Consider the following 21,725-nt stretch of genomic DNA (forward strand, 5'->3'; position numbering starts at 1 on the left):
TTTGACTTATGTACATGATGAGGACTTTAAGTATATGAATTTGAACTTGGCTTGCTTTTCCCCCACCCAGGTTTTATTTGAACTTGCCCGTTATCACGCCCCCTCCACGATCTTCCTGGACGAACTGGAGTCGGTGATGAGTCAGAGAGGCATGGCTCCTGGGTAACAGACGGGGTTTTTTTTGGTCATCATTTCTCCCCTCTTGTAAGTGTGTTTGATGGTCGGAAGCCCATCGACATTTACCAGCAGAATGAGCCTATTAATAAGCCCACAAATTTTCTGCAGACACATGGAAAGGTCTTTAAATTAGATCCTGTTAACTGAATAGCTGATTTAAGTAGTTTTTATAACCGGAGGATATGTCATTCTCCCTTCCCCCCACCCCACAGAGTGGTTCGGAGGCCTGAAGATCATCCAGTCCCAGGATCCCAGGCTGCCACAGTGGTCCCACTGGCTCAAAATAGCTGCCTGTGACCCCCTCCTCTGGAGCCGGAGGGCTGCCCGTGGGGAATGGGGCTTGCCCACTCAGCTCCTGCAACGGGCCAAGTCTGTATCTCACTCCCTGGAGGCGGTCCTTGTCAGTGTGAGAGGCCAGGAAGCCCCTGTTTCTCTGACATCAGGTTGCGGCTCAGCATGTCTGATTTTAAATATGTCACATATGTTATTTGTAAAGATTAAGTGTCAGCTAATGTCCCCAGCAGGAAGGAACACTTCTCAGACTGTAATAAGCCTCTGTTTATGCTTTCAAAAGGCCAAGTAGGGTTTTCTTTTTGTTTGTTTGTTTGCTTGATTTTAAGTCTTTCTGTCTTTGATCAGAGGTATTTTTCTCTGAAACTTTTCATTATTTTTGGCATTCCTGACTTGCAAAAACAGGTCTGGAAAATCTCAACACAGCTGCATTTATTAATGACCTCTAATAGTCTACCATTAACGCAGAATAGTAATGAAAAGCATAATAGTTGTACTTGTTGAAAATATAACTAGAATATAATTTATGACATTTATGCACTGTAAGTCATCTTTCCAGCAGGGAAAATCAAGCATGAGGATGCACCTAAGTCAGTTGAGATTCATGCAATTGATTGAAGTGGGACACTTTCCATGGTTTAACCATTGCTTGTCAGCCGCAGGCTGCGGCACTCTGCTTCTCTAAATGGAACCTGCCAGGAGCAGAGAGCCCCTGACCATCCCATAATTATTCCCCCCTGCAAAAACAAGCCCTATGTGGCCTGCCCTGCAGTGGTAACCTGTGCACTAGCTCTTATGTTTGCCGTATAGGTTTTTCTCCCCCAGGGTCGCCACAGCATTGATGGCTCCAAGTTTTGCCCTGAGTTTCAGTTTCCTTGTCTGAAGCTTGAAGATTCTAAAGCTAGAGTCTTCAGAGAGTCAGGAAGTAATGTCAGGTACTCTGAAGTGAAAGAATCAAAATATGGGCAAATGCTAAATAAACATATAACTGTACCATAAAAGAGCCTTCTCTCTTAGGAAATGATAGTTGTGTACTAAGAGGCATAGATCCTAAGAAGCCTTAGATAGGTTGAGCATCCCCAAGTTGAAAATGTAATATCTGAAGTGCTCCAGAACCTGAAACTTCTGAGCTATAACATGATGCCACAAGTGGAAAATTCTACACCATGAAGGTTTGTTTCGCGCATGGAATTATTAAAAATATTGAGTACATTTCCTTCAGGCTATGTGTGCGAGGTATACATGAAAGACAAATTAACTTTATGTTTAAACTCAGGTCCTTTTCCCAGGATATCTCGTTATGTATATGCAAATATTCCAAAATTCAAAAAAAATCTGAAATTCGAAATACTTCTGATCAAAACATTTTAAATAAAGAATACTCACACTGTACTTAGTTTGGGTTGCCACCCCGTACATGCACAGAAAGTTGAATGCCGTTTTGCCCAAGAAAGGTACTTTTTTATACTTTTAACTAAATCTATGCAAGTGAAGAGGAAAGAGAGTCTGCTGAATGTGGTCAGTGTTTCCATCCAGTTTGAATTGGTTGGGTTCTTATAACTTGTTCTTTCTTAGTGATAACATCTCAGGCAATAGAGGGCTTAGAGGGCAAATTTGCACAGAAAAGTGCCTCCACTCTGCTGTGCAAAGAAAACACAGGTTCTATGTCAATATCTTGCCTCTTATTAGAAGAGAACAAAGCAGATTCAGTATAGTAATTCACCTCTCTTGAAAAATTTAGATCTATAAATTATACTAAAAGTAATACTGTGTGAAAGTGCTTTTATGCTTACCATATAAATAAAAGAGATTATTCTTAATTATTCCAGTTTTCAAAGCAGTAAACGATGCTGCAGGTAGACATAGCCGGGCTATATTTAATCTACACATTGGCACTGTTCACCCTTCAGTTATTTTCCAATTCACTGCTAATCTTTGGATTTCTTTTAAATACCATCATTCTATTTGTTTACTTTTTTTTTCCTATTTCTTTCTATGTGAACATAACACCACCCTGCTTATTTTCTTTAACTGACTTGAGTGGCATCGTTTGCTATCAGAACAGTCACTGGGTCACTGCTGTGAGTACCACTCTTGTCATGAGGTCAAAACCTCTGCCACTTGAGAGAATCATGTCTTTTTTGTCCCTCTATAGGGGAGAACATGAAGGAAGCCTTCGGATGAAGACAGAGTTACTGGTGCAGATGGATGGGCTGGCACGCTCAGAAGATCTCGTGTTTGTCTTAGCAGCTTCTAACCTGCCATGGTAAGAAATCAAGAGAGTACATGTTGAATACATTTTCATGAGCCACTAAGTACAGGTGAAGATTTTATAGTGATTGCTTTAGGCAAAGCCTAGTTGTTTGGTTCCAGCCCTGTAAGATTAATTGGAAGGCTTACTGCTCATGGCCCCAGTCCTTGCTATCCGTACCAGGAAGGAACCTGCCTTAATAGAACACAGGCCTGGGCTACCGCTGGCAATATTTAAAATGGACATTTTGAGTTTAAAGCTAAATTATATATAGTCAGTCTCTGTACTCACTGGTACTGCAGCCACAGATTCAACCAACTGCAGATTGAAAATGTTGGGGGAAAATTATGTTTGGATTGAACATGTACAGATTTTTTTCTCTTGTCATCATTTCCTAGACAATATTATCTAACAGTGACTCACCTAGCATTTCCATAGCATTAAGTATTACAGATAATCTTGAGAGGATTTAAGGTATGTAGGTGAATATGCATGAGCTATGTGTGAATGCTGTGCCATTTTTTATAAGGGGCTTGAGCATCCTCAAATTTTGGTATCCACAGGGCGTGGAGGTGTGGAACCAATCCTTCTTGGAATCAGAGGGATGATTATACTATGTTTAAATTAAGCAGGGTTTTGGCATGGTACTTTCAAAGGCTTCAAATCTCCAGGTCTCAAAGAATATTCCAGAAATAATGTTTGGATTTTATCAGCATGAAAATTTGTTAGAGTCTGTAAACAAGTCTGAATGGCGCCTGGCATTTTGCCAGAGGGAGTGGTTTGTGAAGTAACGCCAGCGAGCCATTAAGTGTGGAGATTCCTTATTGGTTGACTGTTGTATCTATTTTATGTTAATTAAGATAAGCTGTGTGGAATGTATATACACCCCTCCTGTCCTACAATAAACGGCTCTCACTCCTGCTGTATCAATCTACACAAGTTTTTCGTCATCCCCCAGTTATTTTGCTGCTAACTTTTAAGTTAGGAGGAAAATCTTTTTTTTTTTTTTCATTTTGTACAGTAAACAGAAAGCTAAATAATCTCTAATTGAAAATATAATCTACTCTCAGTGTCTTTTATTCAAACTGCATCTCAGAGAGGTTTAAGAACAATTCCAGAGGTGGAATTGGGAAATAAGAGATGTTGACTAGGGAAAAATAATATCTACTTGGAAAATATATTTTTAAAAATAATTATAGTCCCTTTATAGTTTTAAGAATATTTTCACATAATTTTTTTTAAGAGCCACAGGTGAGGCAGGAGATAGATAAAGGAAATGTTGCTTTTCCCATTCTCAGAGGGGGACCAAAGTCAAGAGAGGTCAATCTACTCAAAGTCAACAGCAATGTTGTATTGAGCTGGGATTTGTGACTCTGCCTCTACCTGCCCACCTGCCCTCCCTCTCCATCTCTTTTTCCACATTCAAAGATAAAAAGAGAAAACTCTTTCATAGTATATGCTGATCATCTGGGATACCAAACAAGAATTCACTGAGAAGAAATCATGGCATTCACATGCAATATGTTGTTTAAAATGTATTCATAATTTAAAATTGGCTCCACCTCCCTATGCATTTATAAGACTTTCTCTATCGTGCTCAGGTGTTGAGCAATTATTTTCAAAATGTAAAAAAAAAAAAAAAAAAAAAAACAGAACAAAAAACAAACATTATTCTCTCAAGTGTTAGGAGCTTTGCTCTCATGACAAGAGTGGTACTCAGCAGTGACCCAGTGGCTGTAAAACAGGTTCTGTTCTGATAGCAACCAAAGCCACTCATGTCAGTTAAAGAAAATAAGCAGTGTGGTATTATGTTCACATAGAAAGCAATAGAAAATTTTGAATGTTACATTTTGAAGATGTATCGATATTTACACACAATATTAAGGTGAAGTTAAACAGAGAACTGTCATTTAAATATCAGTTTAAGTAAAAATTATTGTAAGCTATTATTTTGGACTAAACTCCTGCATGGATCTAAACAGACCAGACTAAAAATCAAAATAGAGTCACCCATGGTAATTCCAAGTCACCAAACTGGAACTGAGCTGTAATCTGCCCTTTTGAGAAATCAAGAGATAGAGATACTAACCCAAATTCCCAAACTAGACAGTTTTGATTGGTAAAAGGATGAAATTAATTTGCTTTAATAATTAAAAATATGAAGTAAGGGCTGGGGTTGTGGCTCAGCAGTAGAGCGCTCCCCTAGCACGTTCGAGGCCGGGTTTGATCCTCAGCACCACATAAAAATAAATAAACAAAGGTATTGTATACAACTAAAAAATAAATATTAAAAAAAGAACAGAAACAATTTAAAAAATAATTGAAGTAACATGATATTAACCATTTGCTTTCCTGTTGTTCTGCTCCCCATCTCTGCTTTACAAAAAAAAAATGTGATTTTGAAATGATCAATCCACTTTTCATTCTTTGTTTCTTCTTTCTTCAACCTTTATCTATAAAAATCAGCCCCTTCTGGGCTGGGGATGTGGCTCAAGCGGTAGCTCGCTCGTTTGGCATGCATGCGGCCCGGGTTCGATCCTCAGCACCACATACAAACAAAGATGTTGTGTCCGCCGAGAACTAAAAAATAAATATTAAAAATCAGCCCCTTCTGCTGAGCTCACTGGAACACTTACTATATTTTATGATATGTTACCTGATCCTGGAATCTCAAAGCCAATAAAAGTCTTTAACCCTAATTTGTTATAATTGATAAATGAGATTTGATGAATGGAATCCTTTAGGGAAGGAATCTCCTTCATCCATTTGAGATGGGACTGAACATAACTACTTTACTAAGCCTCAGGGTGACCTGAGAGTCCACTGGGATGGGTATGTTTCGAAAATGTCTTTTTGCAGTTGAGTTACTCAACTGGTACCAAACACATTTGCACTTTGTAATTGGTTATACTCTTCCATCTCTTTTAATCTAAAACAGACTTCACTCCCCATGTGCCATTTGCCATTGGCTTGTTGAATGCTAGGGAGATTGTCCTGCAGAATGTCCACACTTCCTAGATTTGTCTCATTGAGTCCTCATGGTAGTAGTTAGCTGTTCTTCTTATCCCTGTAATTACTCTAGACTAAAAACTAGATTGATTAGATTCAGCATTAATAGGCTTTTGGGGGCAAACCTACTTCATAGGCAACACAGTGTACATCACACTGCGTCTGTCCAGAGGTTTGCAATGGCTGGTTCCTCCACTTTTGGCTTTCTGAGACTGGCCTGGGGGCACAGGTGTGTCCATCTGGCTCCTCTGCTATACATTCCTATTGATGATTCAGTATTCACTGATGGTCTTTGTCAGAATCCATTATTTCACTCTGGATGTGATTCTGTTATCCCTTCTGCTGGATAGGTGGAATTATGGGATTATTCTCTACAACAAGAACTTCCCCCTCATCAGCAGGGTTACTAGATTATCTTGCAGTATAGTTCATACTAGAAAAGCAGCTTTATTCCTCTTTGATTTTTAGAGCTTCAAGGTGATATCTTAGCCGCCTCCCCAGTGACCAATGAATCAGCATAAGCCTCTCTTTCCCTCCTTCTGTTATCACTATGATTTCATGGCTTGCGTTGTATAATTCCATTAGTTTTGTGAGTTTTAAAAAAACTTTATTGACCTATAACTCACACATTGCACAATTCACCCATTTAAAGGGAACAGTCTAATGGTGTTAAGTACAACCACGTCATATGTTGTGAGAAATGCAAAATTAGGTGATTTTTGTTTTTGTATGAATTTTGTTTTGTATATGGCAGCAGTCTGTGAAACAGCACACTGTTTACAGCCAAGTTAATAAAAAAGTAGAAGGAATACACTCGAAAGTAATAATAACAAGTATAGAATAGAGCCATGCACAATGGCGCACAAGTTCAAAGCTGTGATTCTCCTGCCTCAGCAACTTGGCGAGGCCTTAAGCAACTCAGTGAGACCTTGCCTCTAAATAAAATACAAAAAGGGCTGAGGATGTGACTCAGTGGTTAAGTGCCCCTGGGTTCAATCCCCAGTACAAAAAAAGTATAGAATGTTAAATATGTAAATCAGTAAATTTATTATCATTAGCAAGTATTGAGTATTGTTTGTAATATTACGTGCTCTATTTTATATGACTGGCAATGGAGTAGGTTTGTCTACACCGGCATCACCATAAGCACATGAGTATTGAATCACACGATAATATGATGACATCACGAGGCAGCGGGAATTTTCAGCTCAGTTACACTCTCCTGGGGCCACTGTCATACATGCATCCCACCATTGTCTGAAACATCATTATGTGGTGCTTGGCTATGGTGAATTTATAGGATTTTTAAAACCATTACCACAATCAATTTTAAACCAAGTTTTCTTTGCCCCCCAAAGGAACTCTACCCATTAGCCATTGCCCCATTCTTCCTCGACCCCCAGAACTAAGCAACCACCGATCTATTTTCTGTCTCTATAGATTTGCCTATTTTATACCTATGCATGGAATTATTGGGTCATGTGGTAACTATGTTTAATCATTTGAGGAACTGCAGACTGTTTCCAAAGTGGCTGCACTATTTCACATTCCCCGTTGCAATGGATGAGGATTCCAATTTCTCCCCATCCTCATGAATGCATGTTATTTTCTTTTTGAGTATAGTACAGTCATCCAAGTGGATGAAAAGTGGTATCTTGTGCTTTTGATTGCATTATTTCCATGATGACTAATGACATTGAGCATCTTTTCATGTAGTTATTGGCCAATTGCACATCTTCTTTGGAGAAATGTTTTTTTTCAAATTTTTTTGTTTATGTAAAAATTTCTTTCTTTTTTTGAGTAAGTATACTCTGGATACAAGTCCTCTACCAGATATATGATTTGTAAGTATTTTCTCCCAGCCATGGCCATGAGTTCTTTCCCTCTGTCAACCTAAATAACAAACAAAGAAAAATTCAGCAAAGATTAGTAAGTTTATTTGGGAGCAGTAGCACTCTGCAGTAGGAACACATAGTCAACTATGTGCTATGTGAAATCCTAAGGAGTTGAGGCAAAGGGAAGTTTATAAAGGCACAAGGGGGAGGGTTACACCATATTAGGATACAAGAATCCTTGGCCACACGATTTATAAGACTGCTCAAAGGGGCTGGAACTGTAGTTCAGTGGTAGAGTGCTTGCCTAACATATGTGAGGAACTGAGTTCTATCCTTAGAGCTGCATAAAAATAAATAAATAAAAAATATTTTTTAAAAAAAAAGAGTGCTCAAGGATCAATAACAAGGGTGATGTCAGCTCAAGATTGAACAGTCAGTTGCTGGCAGATGTCCTTGCAGAAGTGTTCTTTGTGTAAGGTTGGGTGGCCTTTGGGCAAAGTTCTTGTTCTGACAGTCTTTTGTGAATATTTCTTGGTGTCAGGCATACAGGCACGAGATCGCTTCCTCCAAAACGTCCTGGCTTTATTTATTTCTTCTTTGTTAGGACTTGACATGAGTGACTTCATTTTCACAGTGATAAGTCTCCCCACCTACCCTTTTTTCCTGTTCTCCCTCTTCCCCTTCCTCTTCCCTCCCTTTCCCTTAGTTCCTGAACTTTTTTGTTCCTGTTTTTCTTTCTGCCTTTGCTGAACTTCCAGTGTCTGCCTCACTCCCCCAGCTGGGGCTTTTAAGAGGACCTGTCCTGGGTTGTTCCAAGGCAGCATTGTCTAATAGAAATGGGATTCAAGGCGCATGTACACTTCACATTTTATAGTGGCCACACGAATAGAAAAGTAAAAATAAGCAGGTAAAATTGACCTTGAAAACATTTTACTTAGCTCAGTATATCCAAAATATCATTTTAATTATATAATAAATATAGACATCGTTGCCATAGTTTACTTTTTTTTCCATACTAGATCTTTGATATCTGGTGTATATTTTATACTTTGAACATGTTTGAGTTTGGCCTAGCCACTCTTCAAGTACCAAATAGCCACATGTGGCTGGTGATGAGCCCAGCAAAGAGTGGGGCTCTAGAGACTAACTTGTTTGCCCCCATGCTGCTGGGGCAGAAATTAATACCTCCCAATATTTATTATACCCTTTTAATTTAATAATAGAACCCCAATTTGGGGTATTTCCCATTCAGATGTAAGATTATAGGGTTTTAATTTAAATTATTTTCTTTATATGTGTAACTTTTTTCTAATTGTGAAAAGTTTAGTTCTGAACAGTATTACTAAAATTAATGATCACTGTGTGTGTGTGTGTGTGTGTATATATATATATATATAAAATAAGTTTTGTGTATGTATCTTGAGTTCCTCGGTCTAATTTAAATGCTATCATGAAAGTAATTTTCTTTTCTTTTCTTTTCTTTTCTTTTTTTTTTTTTTTTTTTTGGTACTGGGGATTGAACCCAGGGGCACATAACCAACCGAGCCACATCCCAAGCCCTTTTTAAATTTTTTATTTAGAGACAGAGTTTTGCTAAGTTGCTTAGGGTCTTACTAAGTCGCTGAGGCTGCCTTTGACCTTATGATCCTCCTGCCTCAGGCTCCCACGCCACTGGGATTTCAGGCATGGGCCACCATCTCCAGCTGACAGTAACATTCTGATGAGGAAAATGGTACAAATCTGGCCTAATTGAGAGGAAGAGCTAAGGTGGGCTTTCTCAACCTCCGCATGGCTGACAATTGAGACAGATAACTCTTTGTCATAGAGGCTGTCCTGTGAGTTGTAGAATGTGTAGAAGTGTCCCTGGATTCTACCCACTAGAAGCTCCCTAGGTTGTGACAACCAAGATACATCACCAGACATTACCAGGTCCCTGAGGGGCAAAATCACCCCAGTTGGTAATCATTGAACTCGTGGAAAGAATTGCCAGGAAATACATAGAGGAAAGTTGTTACATGTCTCACAGCTAAACTTTCAAGTTTTTTAAAGAATCCCATAAAATAACTGAACTTGGTTTTCTTAAGCAAAAGGCAACATGTTATACAAATTGTTCTATCTTGATTTTTTTCTCTTAATACAATATCAAAATATTTTGGAGATGGTTCCAGATAAGTGCACAAGTTCTTCCTTAACTCCCTTGATGGCTGCATCGTGCTCCATTTTGTGTATATGATAATTTATCTCATTAGTTACCTAATAATGGGCATCTGGCTTATTCCTACCCTTTTGCTCTTAAAGAAAATTCTTCAATGAATAAGTGTGCATATCACTTTGTGTATTTGCCAGTTTGTCTTTGGGGTAGGTTTCTGAAAGTAGAATTTCTGGGGCCAAAGGGTTAACGTGTATGAAATTATGGTAGAGGCTGCCAAATTTCTCTCCATAGAGGTTGTACAGTTTTGCATTCCCACTAGTGTCCTTCTTTCATTACTTAACTTTATAGTAAGAACATTTCCGATGTCATTAAATAATCCTTGAAAATTGGATTTTGTAATGGCTGCCCAAAATTCCCACAAGTGAATATACCATAATTTAGTTAATCATTCCTTTCCTGTTGAACATATATGATACTCCCAAACTTTATTATAAATAACACTGAAATGAACTTCCTTGCATAAAAACCTTTGAATAAAGTCCTGGCTGTTTTCTTAGGATAGACATGGGGAAGTTAGATTACCCATCAAAGGGTCTAGATTATTTTTAAAATATCCCTTGTGACATATTGCCAAAGTCCTTCTCTAAGGAAAGATTTTATGAAGAACAGATATGCTTTATCAAGAATATAGAAACAGACTATTTCTTGGCTTCAGGGTCTTAGATGGGGGGAGAGACTTACCTGATTCAAGTAGCCTGTCCTGCAGGAAAATAACCAAACCATATCAGAGTATGAAAAGACTCAGCCTTAAAATCCCAAAGGAAGTACTTCCTGTCCGTACTGGTTCTCATCTGTAGCCCCTTGGAGGACACTAGGCTCTCCTTCCCTGCTTGCTTACTTGCCGTTGTCCCTGGAGACTTCCATTCTGTCTCAAAGGGGCAGTTGTTTCTCCTGTTCTCTGTAGTGAGGTGGTGCATGCCCTTTTTCTCTTCCGAGTAGAGAGTCCTCCCACGTCTGCAGCATTTCAGAGAGGGCAAGGAGGCAAGAAATAACAGCTCATCTGTGTCATCTGATGTGTAAATAAGCAATAAGAGACATAACAAATGTTGCATCTTTAATATTACCACTTAAAGTAATAGCCACGTTAAGGGATTTAGCGAGCACAATTAGGGTTAATTTGACCAGCCTTGATTGTTGAATATTCACAAACTCAGGCCTGGGAGTCCACAGGGAAACCAAGTACTGAATAGCCCATTAAGGCAAATGCCATCTTTAGATGTCTACTTAACTCTCGGGTAGTTTGTACAAATAAGGTGGAAGCATGGTAGCACTGGAAAAGAGCTACAAACTTCAGGAACACTCTTAAAAATCAGATACTTGGTATGACCAAGCACTGGATCAAAAAACCAAAAAAGAACTTTCTTCTAACTTTTAGGAGAAAGTATGAGAGCCAAGAGATAACTGCACTGGGAGTGGAATTGTCTTGGTGTGTTTGGGGGAACGTTGGGGAGCAGTGGCCTCCCGACCCCATGCATTACTGCCTGACTTCTACTTACTGACTATTCAGTCAGATTTGAAGCACCCCAAGGAATATTGCCAACCTGGCTGCCTTTCTCTCACCTGTGTAAACTGGTCTAGGGACTCCCTCGTTGCTAACATATTTCCATACTAAGACATGCCTGCAATTGGAGTCGTCAGTAGACAGAACCCTGGTCCTTTCCACAATCACCAGGCTTTTCTGGGCTCCAGGAGAAGCTGTGCCTTCTTAGGTCCTACCTGTTAGCCTTGAGCCTTGACTGGATCAACAGTCTCCAAATGTGGTTGGTAAGCACCGTGCCGAAACAGGGTCTACCCATCTGTTTGAAACTTCCAGAGATGCCAACCTCAAAAGTTCAGCTGGCTTCCCTCAACTCATGGCTGTGTGTCTTCAAGATGCCACTGTGCATTGTGACTCTCCCAAAATGAGAAAGGACAAAGCAGTACTTTTCACACCTCACACTTATTTGACCCCAAATCCTTCATTATGGACCAACTCACAAGGCCAGTGCTCCTTTACAACCCTTTGGGGGTCATGGATTTATATTAATGTTCCCTGGCCTGATGGAAGCATCTGTTGCTACAATTGCTTTCAGTCCTTGACCAAGGTTTCATCTTTTGCAGCATTTTTGTGCTTACAGTGGTCAGATTGTTTTTCTGGAAATTGTCCCACCATCGCATCAAGTCCATGATCTTCTATGTATGGCTCCAGGTGTTACTGATACAACCAGGACAAAGGAGTGGCAGGATTTGGGAGGTCCAGTGGGGCAGCAGGTGACCGACCAGAAAGAAGTTTCTAATCGGTGGCTTTGCCTGGCCCCATTCACTCCTTGCTCAGTTTGTTTGATTCCATCAGATCCAAATAGCTTCCTAATTGGCCCACTCTGACATCGCTTTTTCTTCTTAATAGGATGCAGACTTATGTGTGAACCATAAATTAAAAAAAAAACTTTAAAAATTATAAAATTTCTCAAGTCTTTGATAGAAAATTTGAGAACTAGTAAAAAAATACTCATAATTTCACCATGACAAGCCTTATTATGTTTGTGTTCTATACTCCTGGTGAAAATGGTTTGGTTAGTTGTTTTTATTGCCTGTGTATCCTTCTGTAGTAACTTCATTTTCCCAAGAGGGAAAATGTTTTATTGTTCCAACTATTTATTAAAGTAAAACATATTCATTATGTATGTTAGTATTTTTTTTGAAAGTGAATAGTCCTGTAACGACACCCTGAGAATAATATAAATCCTTCCATACTCTTTTTGGTGTGTGCATGGATGTGTGTAGAGTACACACCCACTAACAGAAATGTGATTGTGCTGTGTGTGGATAGAATGTTGCTCTCTGGCTGGTTTTTTTTTTCCTAGGCTTGAGATATTGTGGACAACTCTGAAAACCTACTTAATCCCACATAGAATTTCACTGTATGATTTGAATTTACTTTTTCTGGAAGGTTTTAATATGGTTTCCATCTGATAAACCTATTCCTCCCTGTTCCCATGTGTCAACCCTCAGCTTGGTCCCATGATGCTCCAAAGTGGAGGAGGGTTGCCTTTGGTGTTGGAATGGATTAGAGCAGGTATTATAGAAAGGTTTTCTATCTGCCAGATCTCCTTTTCCTGGTCTTATGGCAAGGGAGAACAGTTCTTTTCTTGGGATATTTTTATCTGAGTTCCAAGTTATATGTTTCTCCAGCACATATTAGGGATATTTTAAAAAACAAAACAAACAACAACAACAACAAAAAGACCAGGGCCCTCACTGCCAAGTCGTTTCTTAAGTGCCAAGGTCCTTGACCTCTGTTCACCTTCTGTTGTCTCCCTCTGTTATTTGTGTGCAATATCCAGGGATTTTAGTTGTCTGAGGATGGACTAGAGCTTCCGGAAGGGACCCCTCTGTCATGTCCAGAAGTGAAAGTCTTTTTTTTTCATATTTTGGATTCCCTCTTTTACCTCTTCATGCATTTTAAATATAGCTTATTTTATACTCTGCATTGGTGGAGTGCATTTCCCTTGTTGGTTTTTTTTTCTGTTGACTCTGATTTGTGGTGGTGGTTGTGTGTTGTCATTTTGGATGGTGAACTCACTTTAATGAAGTGGACTCTCCGCCTGTCCCTTATGGAGGTCAATTTTTTTGGACTGTGTCAGTGTTAGAACCACTTTAAGCTAATTTCTCAGCTTAGACCTTTTGGACCAAAGATGCTTGACCTTCCGAGAAGTCTTCCCAGTCCAAGGCCAGTTTCCCTGATGCCTTCCATTGCTAATGGGGAGATGTCCTTCCATGGCAGGCCTGTGCCTTCCTGGGCTTTTGCTTTGTGTGGTGGCTTTGACTCCACTTCCCAACTTAAACTGCCCCAAGGCCTTCTAAGCCTTTGAAACTAAACCCATTTTTTTTTTTTTTTTTTTTTTTTGTAATCACGAGGCAAACATCTCCAAATCAGCCATAGCTTCAACATCAACTGCTCAATTCTGATTTTCTGCTTCTTCATTTTTGGCCCTTGAGAATTTGGGCCCTGCCTCCTGTGGGCTCAGTTGTGCATTGAAAAAAAAATGTTTCCTGTAGTTAACTGAGCTTTGCAGGGGACTTTATAATGAGGGATTTATTTTTTATTTTTATTTTTAGTACCAGGGATTGAACCCAGGGGCATTTAACCACTGAGACACATCCTAATCCCCTTTTTATATTTTGTTTAGAGACAGGATCTTGCCGAGTTGCTTAGGGCCTTGCTAAGTTGCTGACTTTGAACTTGAGATTCTCCTGCCTCAGCCTCCCTAGCTGCTGGGATGATAGGCCTAATGGGGGATTTATGGGTATCTGGTTCACCTTTTTTACTGGAAACAAAGCCTTCAAATGTTTTTCCCTCAATTATTGGGAATAAATTTTATGGCAACAGTAACTAGGGAAGCTATCTTTATAATTGATATTGTAGTAATGGGAAATCATTTGCATTCTTCATCACACAAAAACGATACTTTTAACCCATGCATCACTGGCCACACCTGTGCTGATTGCTCCAGACTCTTCTGTTGGATTCCCTTGTCCTGTGCTGTGAGCTCACTGCTCAGAGTGGGAAGGGAGGCTCCGGAGCTTGTGTCTTTCAAATCGTCTTCAGAAGCACTGCCCAGCCAGCTGCGTTGGATGGATCATCTCAGAGTCTCATTGTTTCTGTGATTTTCACTAAAGATGAAAATACAGTGTTCTATTCTCATTGCCCAAGCTGATGCGGCTTTTCTTCATTCATTGGAACTGAGGATGATTAGGAAGTGCTGCCAATCTCCAACCAAGGATATTCACCCTCTTAAAAAACTCCAGGACTTGAAGGAAGCAGGCCATTCTATAAAATGCCAGCAGCCCTGCACCTAAAGTTCATCATCCATCATCTTGAGCCACCATTGAGTGTGCTGCCTGGTGGAGAGATGGGGAGTCCAAGACGTATGGTCCTCTATCCTCGGCCTTTGGAAACTGATCAGATGAGACAATGCCTGAGATGTGAACACAAATAACTATGAGCTACCAATATAGCCAACACCTATATCAATACAGATAATACGTAATATAAAATTATACAGAAAGAGCAATTTTTGATGACAGACATTAAAATAAACCAAAAACCTTTACTGGGTACAAAGCACTTTCTCTGGACCTTAATAAAAATGATTCCAATTGGGGTAGACGATTGAAGGAAGTAACTTCAGTTATATTTGGTTTCTAAATTCCAGGAACTGCATGGTCCAGCAGGGAAAACAGGCTAAGGGCTGAGGAAGGTACCTGAAAGTTTGGTGCAGGTGCTCAAATGGTCCATGTAGGCTGTTGATGTGGCCAGAAATGTTGCACCTTTTACCCAGCAGTGGGCAGGGGCCCAGTGGTCAGGCTCTGAGGTGTGGGGGCCTCACTGTGCCACGCATGTTCTCTCTCTCCTGCTCGCCAGTGGTCCTGACCTCTCAGTGATGGAAGGGCCAAGAAGAAGGGAGTCACGAGAACAGAATAACTAGTATAAAAATCAAAGTGCTGGAGCCAAGGGGAGTATCTTCTGGTTGCCACAAGTTACATTTTTTATATAAATATATTGGCATAAAGAATGATTCCTGGGTACATTCCATTTGTCCTTTATTTCCTCCCTTTTATGATTGTATTATTATTGATGTCATTAAAAGTGCATTCATCAGGCCTGGCTGTCAGAGAGTTGCACTTATTTTGTGCCCACAAGCCGTTTTGAGGTGAATCTCTTGCTTTAGGGCATTAGTTGATCAATACAGGCATCTATGGTGAGGGATTGTTTTCCCACCTCCCCCTGCACAACTTGATGCTCCTAGGGCGTTCTGGTCTTCCTGTGAAGAAGTCGCTCTGCAGCAGGTGGAGACCAGAAGTGAGCGCTGTCCGTGCTGCTGCTCGTACCTTCAGGTACGTCATTCTGTCAATTTCATCTCCTTGCAAAACAGGTCTTCCCGGGCCTTCTTACCAGCTTCAAATTGAACTTCAAATTGTCCTCCGCACTTACTGTTCCTGTTATTGAAGAAACGAACTTGAACTGTATTTGCTTTCGAAATTTGAAATTTGGAGTGATGCTTGTTCCAGGAACCCCATGGGAGAGCAGGGCAGACTGGCCAAGGGCTGAGGCAGGTACCTGGAGTTTTTGACACAGATGCTCAGGTGTAAGGCTTTGGGGTACATGTAAATTGTTGATGTGGCTGGGGATGCTACACTTTATCCAGCTGTGGGCAGAGGCCCAGCAGGCCAGGCTCTGAGGTCTGTGAGCCTTCGCTGTGTTTCATGTGTAGAGATCCTGGGCTCTCACCTCACCATCCTGAAGATTTAATTTTTCTTTTTGTGTCAGACCCTCTGAACTTTGGATCCCCGATAGCTTTTTTCTTTGCTTTTGTAGGTTATGCTACTTCCAAAACCCTTCAGTATTGTTTTGGGTGTTTCAGGAGCAAGTAGAGGTGTCTGTGCTCACTGTCCCTCAAGTTTAAGTGCAATCTTAAAATTCATCAACAATGAAGTGTTTCCATTCCAACCTTTATGTCACAGATGGCCTTCTGTTGGAACAACCTTCAGTTGAAGGACAATGGATCTATTTTGATTATGTGCAGGGGTGATGTTCAGTATATTGAAAAGCCAGTGTGGTAGGGGTACTGACCGATCCAAAGTAATAGCATCTCTCTTGGTGTCTGTGTGTGAACAAGGAGGAGCCATTTGAAGCAAAGACATACACGTTGTGAATTAGAGCACAAGGTCATGAATGTTCTGCTGTGAAGGATAGTTTTTTCTTCTTCTTGAGCATAAATGTTGGCCTTGGGAGAGGGAAAATGGTGAGGGGAAGAGATGCCTGGATCCTGATGTGGGATGAGTTCCAACAGGGTAAAGCTTATAAAAAAAAAAAAAAAAACAAATGCAAAAAAGAAGACATAGGTCATGTTACTGCTGGGCTGTAGATTCTCAAGTCAGGGTGAGAGGGCTAACAGGTGAAGAACAGACACAATCTCTAAGGAATCTGCTCACTGTGATTTAGGGTTCAGATATGCTCCCTGAAAGTATGTTTCACTCTTCCAGTTTAAAGGAAAATATCATGACATAGATTCAGAATGAGAGTAAGAAAAATAGATGGGAATGGACATGCTCAGTGTTTTTGTGAATGACAAATATCTGGTGATGATGTTTCCATTGTTACTCCTTATCAAAGGATCAACACACAGGCATTCCCTAGTGTGTAAATCAGAAAACCTGCCCTTTTAGGAGCTTGACATTTTAATATATAAAGAGTTCATAGGAGCCGGGTGTGGTGGCACAGGACTGTAATCCCAGCAACTCTGTAGGCTGAAGTAGGAGGATCTCAAGTTAGAGGACAGCCTTGGAAACTTAATAAAACCTGTCTCAAAATAAAAAATAAAAAGTTCAGTGATAGAGCACCCCCTGGGTTCAATCCTCACAACCAGGGATGGGCCAGGGGAGTTCACAGACTCAACCTCAGAATTAATTATTAATAATAGAAATGCTAATCCACAGTGTCCAGATAGTTCCATTTAACAAGAAGTTTTAATTTACATAATAGTGCCATACAATTCCATAATGATTCCAAATAATATATTTGGATGATAAAAAATTAAATTACTACTTGTAACCTCTCATGAGATAATTGCTTCAAATACAGCTCATTAACGGGTGCTCAAACGACTGGTTAAAAGAGGATGGGAAATGGGTATTCACATGGACCCAAAGTCTCGTATGTAGAATCCTTAAGTCTTGCCAGGAGAAGATGTCTCCTTCATCAGGGAGAGCCTCACCGTCACCAGATGACGTCGGTTACTAAAACCTCCGTCACTAACAGAGTGACACGCACTCGTGAATAAACGCATCACTAAAAAATATGCTTGCCAAAAATGTTTACCCTGAATCTAACTAAGCTTTTATATCTGACTTCCCTCTTAGAGGACAGTTTCAGAGGAACCATTAACAGGACACCATGAGTAAAATACCAGACAAAACCAGAATGTGAGACCTACTACAATCAGCCTGATCTTTTTAAAAAGAGACCAGGGCAAAGAGACTGGTTTAGAGTTAAAGAGATTTAAAAGACATAACCATAAGCAGTACGTGTTCTTTGGATTTAGGTTGGAGAAACTATAAAAGATATTTCTGGAATGACTGAAGAAATTTGAATATGGACTGAGTGATAGACACATTATGGAATCAGGGTCAATTTTGCCAGATGTCACAACTATGTACCTATGTGAGGAAATGTCCTTTTTCTGAGAAATGCATCCGAAATAATTTTGGGATGGTATTTCTTGATGTAATTTACTTTGAAATAATTTAGCAAGAATACACAGATAAAATATGAAGCAGATATGCCAAAATGTTAACTGTTGTTGAATCAAGATGGTAGGTATATAGATATTCCTTGTTTTACTTTACTTTTTTATTTTCTTGTAAATCTCATATTAAGAAGTTAGGGAAATGGTTTGCAAATGCAAAATTACATAAACCTGGTCCCAGATAATCTCAAAGGGCCATGTCGGCATTGGGCACCCAGGAAGGAGTATATTGGTGCTGAGTTCACCAGAGCACTGAGGTGAGATGGCTGTTCACTCCAGAATGGGTGAGGCTTGGGGAAGAGTTACTGTACTTCCCAGAGTGCCCAAATTATTGTCAGAAATAATGTGCTCACTGGCAAGATCAGGTTTAATAATTCTTGTTCCAACTGCAATTTAGTTGTTACCTACACTGTCACCTAAAATTACCTCCTTTACATGGACAGTTTTAAAATTTCTTCCTTTGTTCCTCCTTCACTCCTTTCCCCATTTCCCTCTTCTTTCTTTCTTACTACTTCCTTTATTTATCTCCTTTCTCTTTTTTTTCCTTCTCTTTTTTTCTTCCTTTCACCATTCTTTCTCCAAACACGATGTAATTGTCCTATCCACTCAGGCACAGATGTAAAGTGACAGTTAAAATGCAAAATTGCTTCCTGCAGTGCTAAATTGTTCTGAGAAAATACGGTTGTCACAGCAGGGCCCAGTGAAGCATGCCTATAATCCCAGTGGCTTGGGAGGCTGAGGCAGGAGGACGGTAAGTTCAAAGCCAGCCTCAGTAACTTAGTGATACCCTGAGCAACTTAGTGAAACCCTAAACAACTTAGCAAGACCCTGACTCAAATAAAAAATAAAAAAGGCCAGGGGTGTGGCTCGATGATTAAGCACCCCAGGCTCAATCCCCAGTACCAAAAAAGGGAAAAAATTTAAAAATCAATAAATAATAACAGCAAAAAGTAGAAATTATAGTTGTTGCTTAAGAAGTGTATTTGCCGCCCTGCCTACTTCCTCTGTTTCTGTGGCAATTTCAGGGAGCTGGACTGTGCCATGTTACGTCGTCTGGAGAAGAGGATTTTGGTTGATCTCCCCAGCCGAGAGGCCAGGCAGGCCATGATCCATCACTGGCTGCCCCCCGTGAGCAAGAGCAGAGCCCTGGAGCTGCGCACAGAGCTGGAGTACAGCAAGCTGAGCCAGGTGGGCAGCCCTTGTGTTGGTCGAGGGTCCAACACGTATATGACAGTCTTAAGACAGGGTCACATAAGGAGCTGCTTTCTTGAGACACTTAGAAAAGATCCAAACTGCCCCACAATGCAGTGGGCCTCTTCTTCATGGAAAAAATCAGCTCCTTGTTACCTGGGAACATTCAAAACAGAAGCAATTCAAGCTGGTGGAAATAGCATGACATTTGGACAGAGGTAATCTATGGTCAAATCCAGGCCCTGCTACTTATTAGCTGTGACCTCAGGGAAGTCACTTACTCTGGAACTTCAATGTCTTTGTCTGTAAAATGGTTAGCAGACAAGCCACAGAGGTGATGATTAAATGAGTCTTTCCAAACAGACAATTTCTGGGTACAGGTTGTTTTCCCCGCATTGTTAACCATTCTCAGAGTTTTGTAACCATGTTACCTGCTTTGGGTGGATATTTGAATATTATGTTCTCTGAGGTTCCTCAAAGGCAGGAATTGTAAAATTTACAAGAGCAAAAATGCCTACCAAATTTGACTATCCTTGGATTTGGGCCCAAGGGCCCCGTTAGACTAGCTTGGTGGCCCAGTCCTCTGCCAGCTCTTACAGTGTATTTGGATGGAGTTAGGAAGCTGTTGCCCAGCTGTTGAGGTTATCCAGACATCGTAGAAGCATCTTTTGCTCGAGCATTATCACCCAGGACTCTGTGTACAGTGTTTGAGGCCAACACAGAATCTAAACCAGGGATGGTGGGTCCTGCCTGTCAAACCATAACTGCCACCCGCATTTTGCCTACTGACAAATGGCTGGCTTTGCCATTGTTTCAGGAGACTGAGGGTTACTCTGGCTCAGACATTAAGCTGGTCTGCAGGGAAGCAGCCATGAGGCCTGTGAGGAAGATCTTCAGTATACTTGAAAATCACCATTCAGGTATGACTGGGAAACCAGTGAAGGTGATCTGTCAGAGAAATGTCTGTTTAAAATTCCAACTCTCACCAGCAGATGGAGCCAGGTGCCTATTTTTGGTGGCCTTCTCCACTTGTAGCAGGCTCTGGTGAAATCATCCCCCTGCACTCAACATCTCCTTGGGTGCCTAGTGTGGGGTCTGCTTTGCCCACTGATGATAAACTTCTTAGGCTTTGGGCTATTACTTCTCTGGCACACACTGATGTTGGAATGGAGCCACTCGAGGCACTGTATAAATATTAAATAATACTTTGATAGCAATACATTTAAGTCACTGTTTGGGGGGGATGGTCTGGACTTTAGGAGCTAAGGTAATTGCACAGTAGAGACTTTCTTCCACTGTCCTCTTTAGTCTTGCTGTACTGCATTAACCATTAAGAATGCTGCAGTGGGCTGGGGATGTGGCTCAAGTGGTAGCGCGCTCACCTGGCACGTGCAGGGCGCTGGGTTTGATCCTCAGCACCACATAAAAATAAAATAAAGATGTTGTGTCCACCTAAAACTAAAAAATAATAAATATAAAAAAAAATTTAAAAAGAATGCTGCAGTATGCATGGTCTTGAAAGAAGGTCTACTAGCCTTTCAAGAGCCTCAGTGCCATGACGTCGATGGTTGTGCTGTTGCTATTGTCTTCATCTAGAGAGTACCCATTTTCCTGGGATCCAGTTGGAAACAGTGACCACTGCCGACTTTCTGGATGTGCTGGCTCATACCAAACCTTCAGCAAAGAACCTCACTCCGAGATACTTGGCTTGGCAAAGAGAGTTTGAGTCTGTTTGAAACCACACTTATCCTGACTTGGCCACAGAGGTAATTGCAGCGGTCCTCTAGGTTATTAATACAAGTGGGAAAAGAACATCATGATTAGAACAGAAAAGGAGATTATTCTCGAACACTGGATTAATTTGGACAACTGTTATTGTTTTGGAAATATGAGACATGTTCATTAATTTTTCATCATAGATGTCAGCAAAGTATTGAAGATTTCAATTACATGTATATGTGCTATTAGGTCAGGCAATGGAGACTTTTCTCACAATTAGACTCCATAAAATTTTGATGAACAATATCTTGTAGCATTGCTCGTTTTTGAACTGGGATCTTCATTTTGAAGAGAAAGATTTTCTAAGTATTCGTTTTTATTTTTTTCTTGCAACACATTCCTAAATCTGCCAGATACTCATCAGTATTCTTTTCTAAATGGCCAATCAGGTCAACTTTCAATTCCCTCACTACTCCCTTGGTCCCTGCTAGTCTTAGGGGAACTGCACCTTGGTAAGTAGATTTGCACCTAATCCCCATTTTCAGCCCTGTGTTCCATCCTCGCCTATAATCATGCCCATTGTCCCCAAGGCTTTAACTTGCATGGTTCCATGTTTCTAGAGTATAATGGAAAACCTCCACACTCCTGCCTTGCCCAGGGGTGGGTGGTCATCTGGCTGCTAAGCAGGGAAAGGTTTCTGGAACTCCAACAAATACATTTATCAGCTTTTAGCCAATTCCTCACCTTTCAAC

The 21,725-nt window shown here is 40.5% G+C and overlaps 1 protein-coding gene across 2 annotated transcripts in view; it reads left to right on the forward strand.

The window, feature by feature from the left end:
- The window catches only part of KATNAL2 (katanin catalytic subunit A1 like 2), a gene marked incomplete at both ends in the record, with an annotated part of 153,944 nt that extends 132,954 nt beyond the window's left edge, over positions 1-20,990 (forward strand). For both annotated transcript variants that reach the window (XM_081263653.1, XM_081263654.1), the window contains 5 exons: positions 71-162; positions 2,624-2,734; positions 19,089-19,251; positions 20,072-20,174; positions 20,851-20,990. In XM_081263653.1, the coding sequence (XP_081119779.1) occupies positions 71-162; positions 2,624-2,734; positions 19,089-19,251; positions 20,072-20,174; positions 20,851-20,990 (609 nt within the window). The remainder of the gene's footprint in view (positions 1-70; positions 163-2,623; positions 2,735-19,088; positions 19,252-20,071; positions 20,175-20,850) is intronic.
- Between the last annotated feature and the right edge of the window lie 735 nt (positions 20,991-21,725).

Source organism: Spermophilus citellus, assembly GCF_964194105.1.
Source record: "Spermophilus citellus genome assembly, chromosome: 12".
NCBI classification, from domain to species: Eukaryota; Metazoa; Chordata; class Mammalia; order Rodentia; family Sciuridae; genus Spermophilus; species Spermophilus citellus.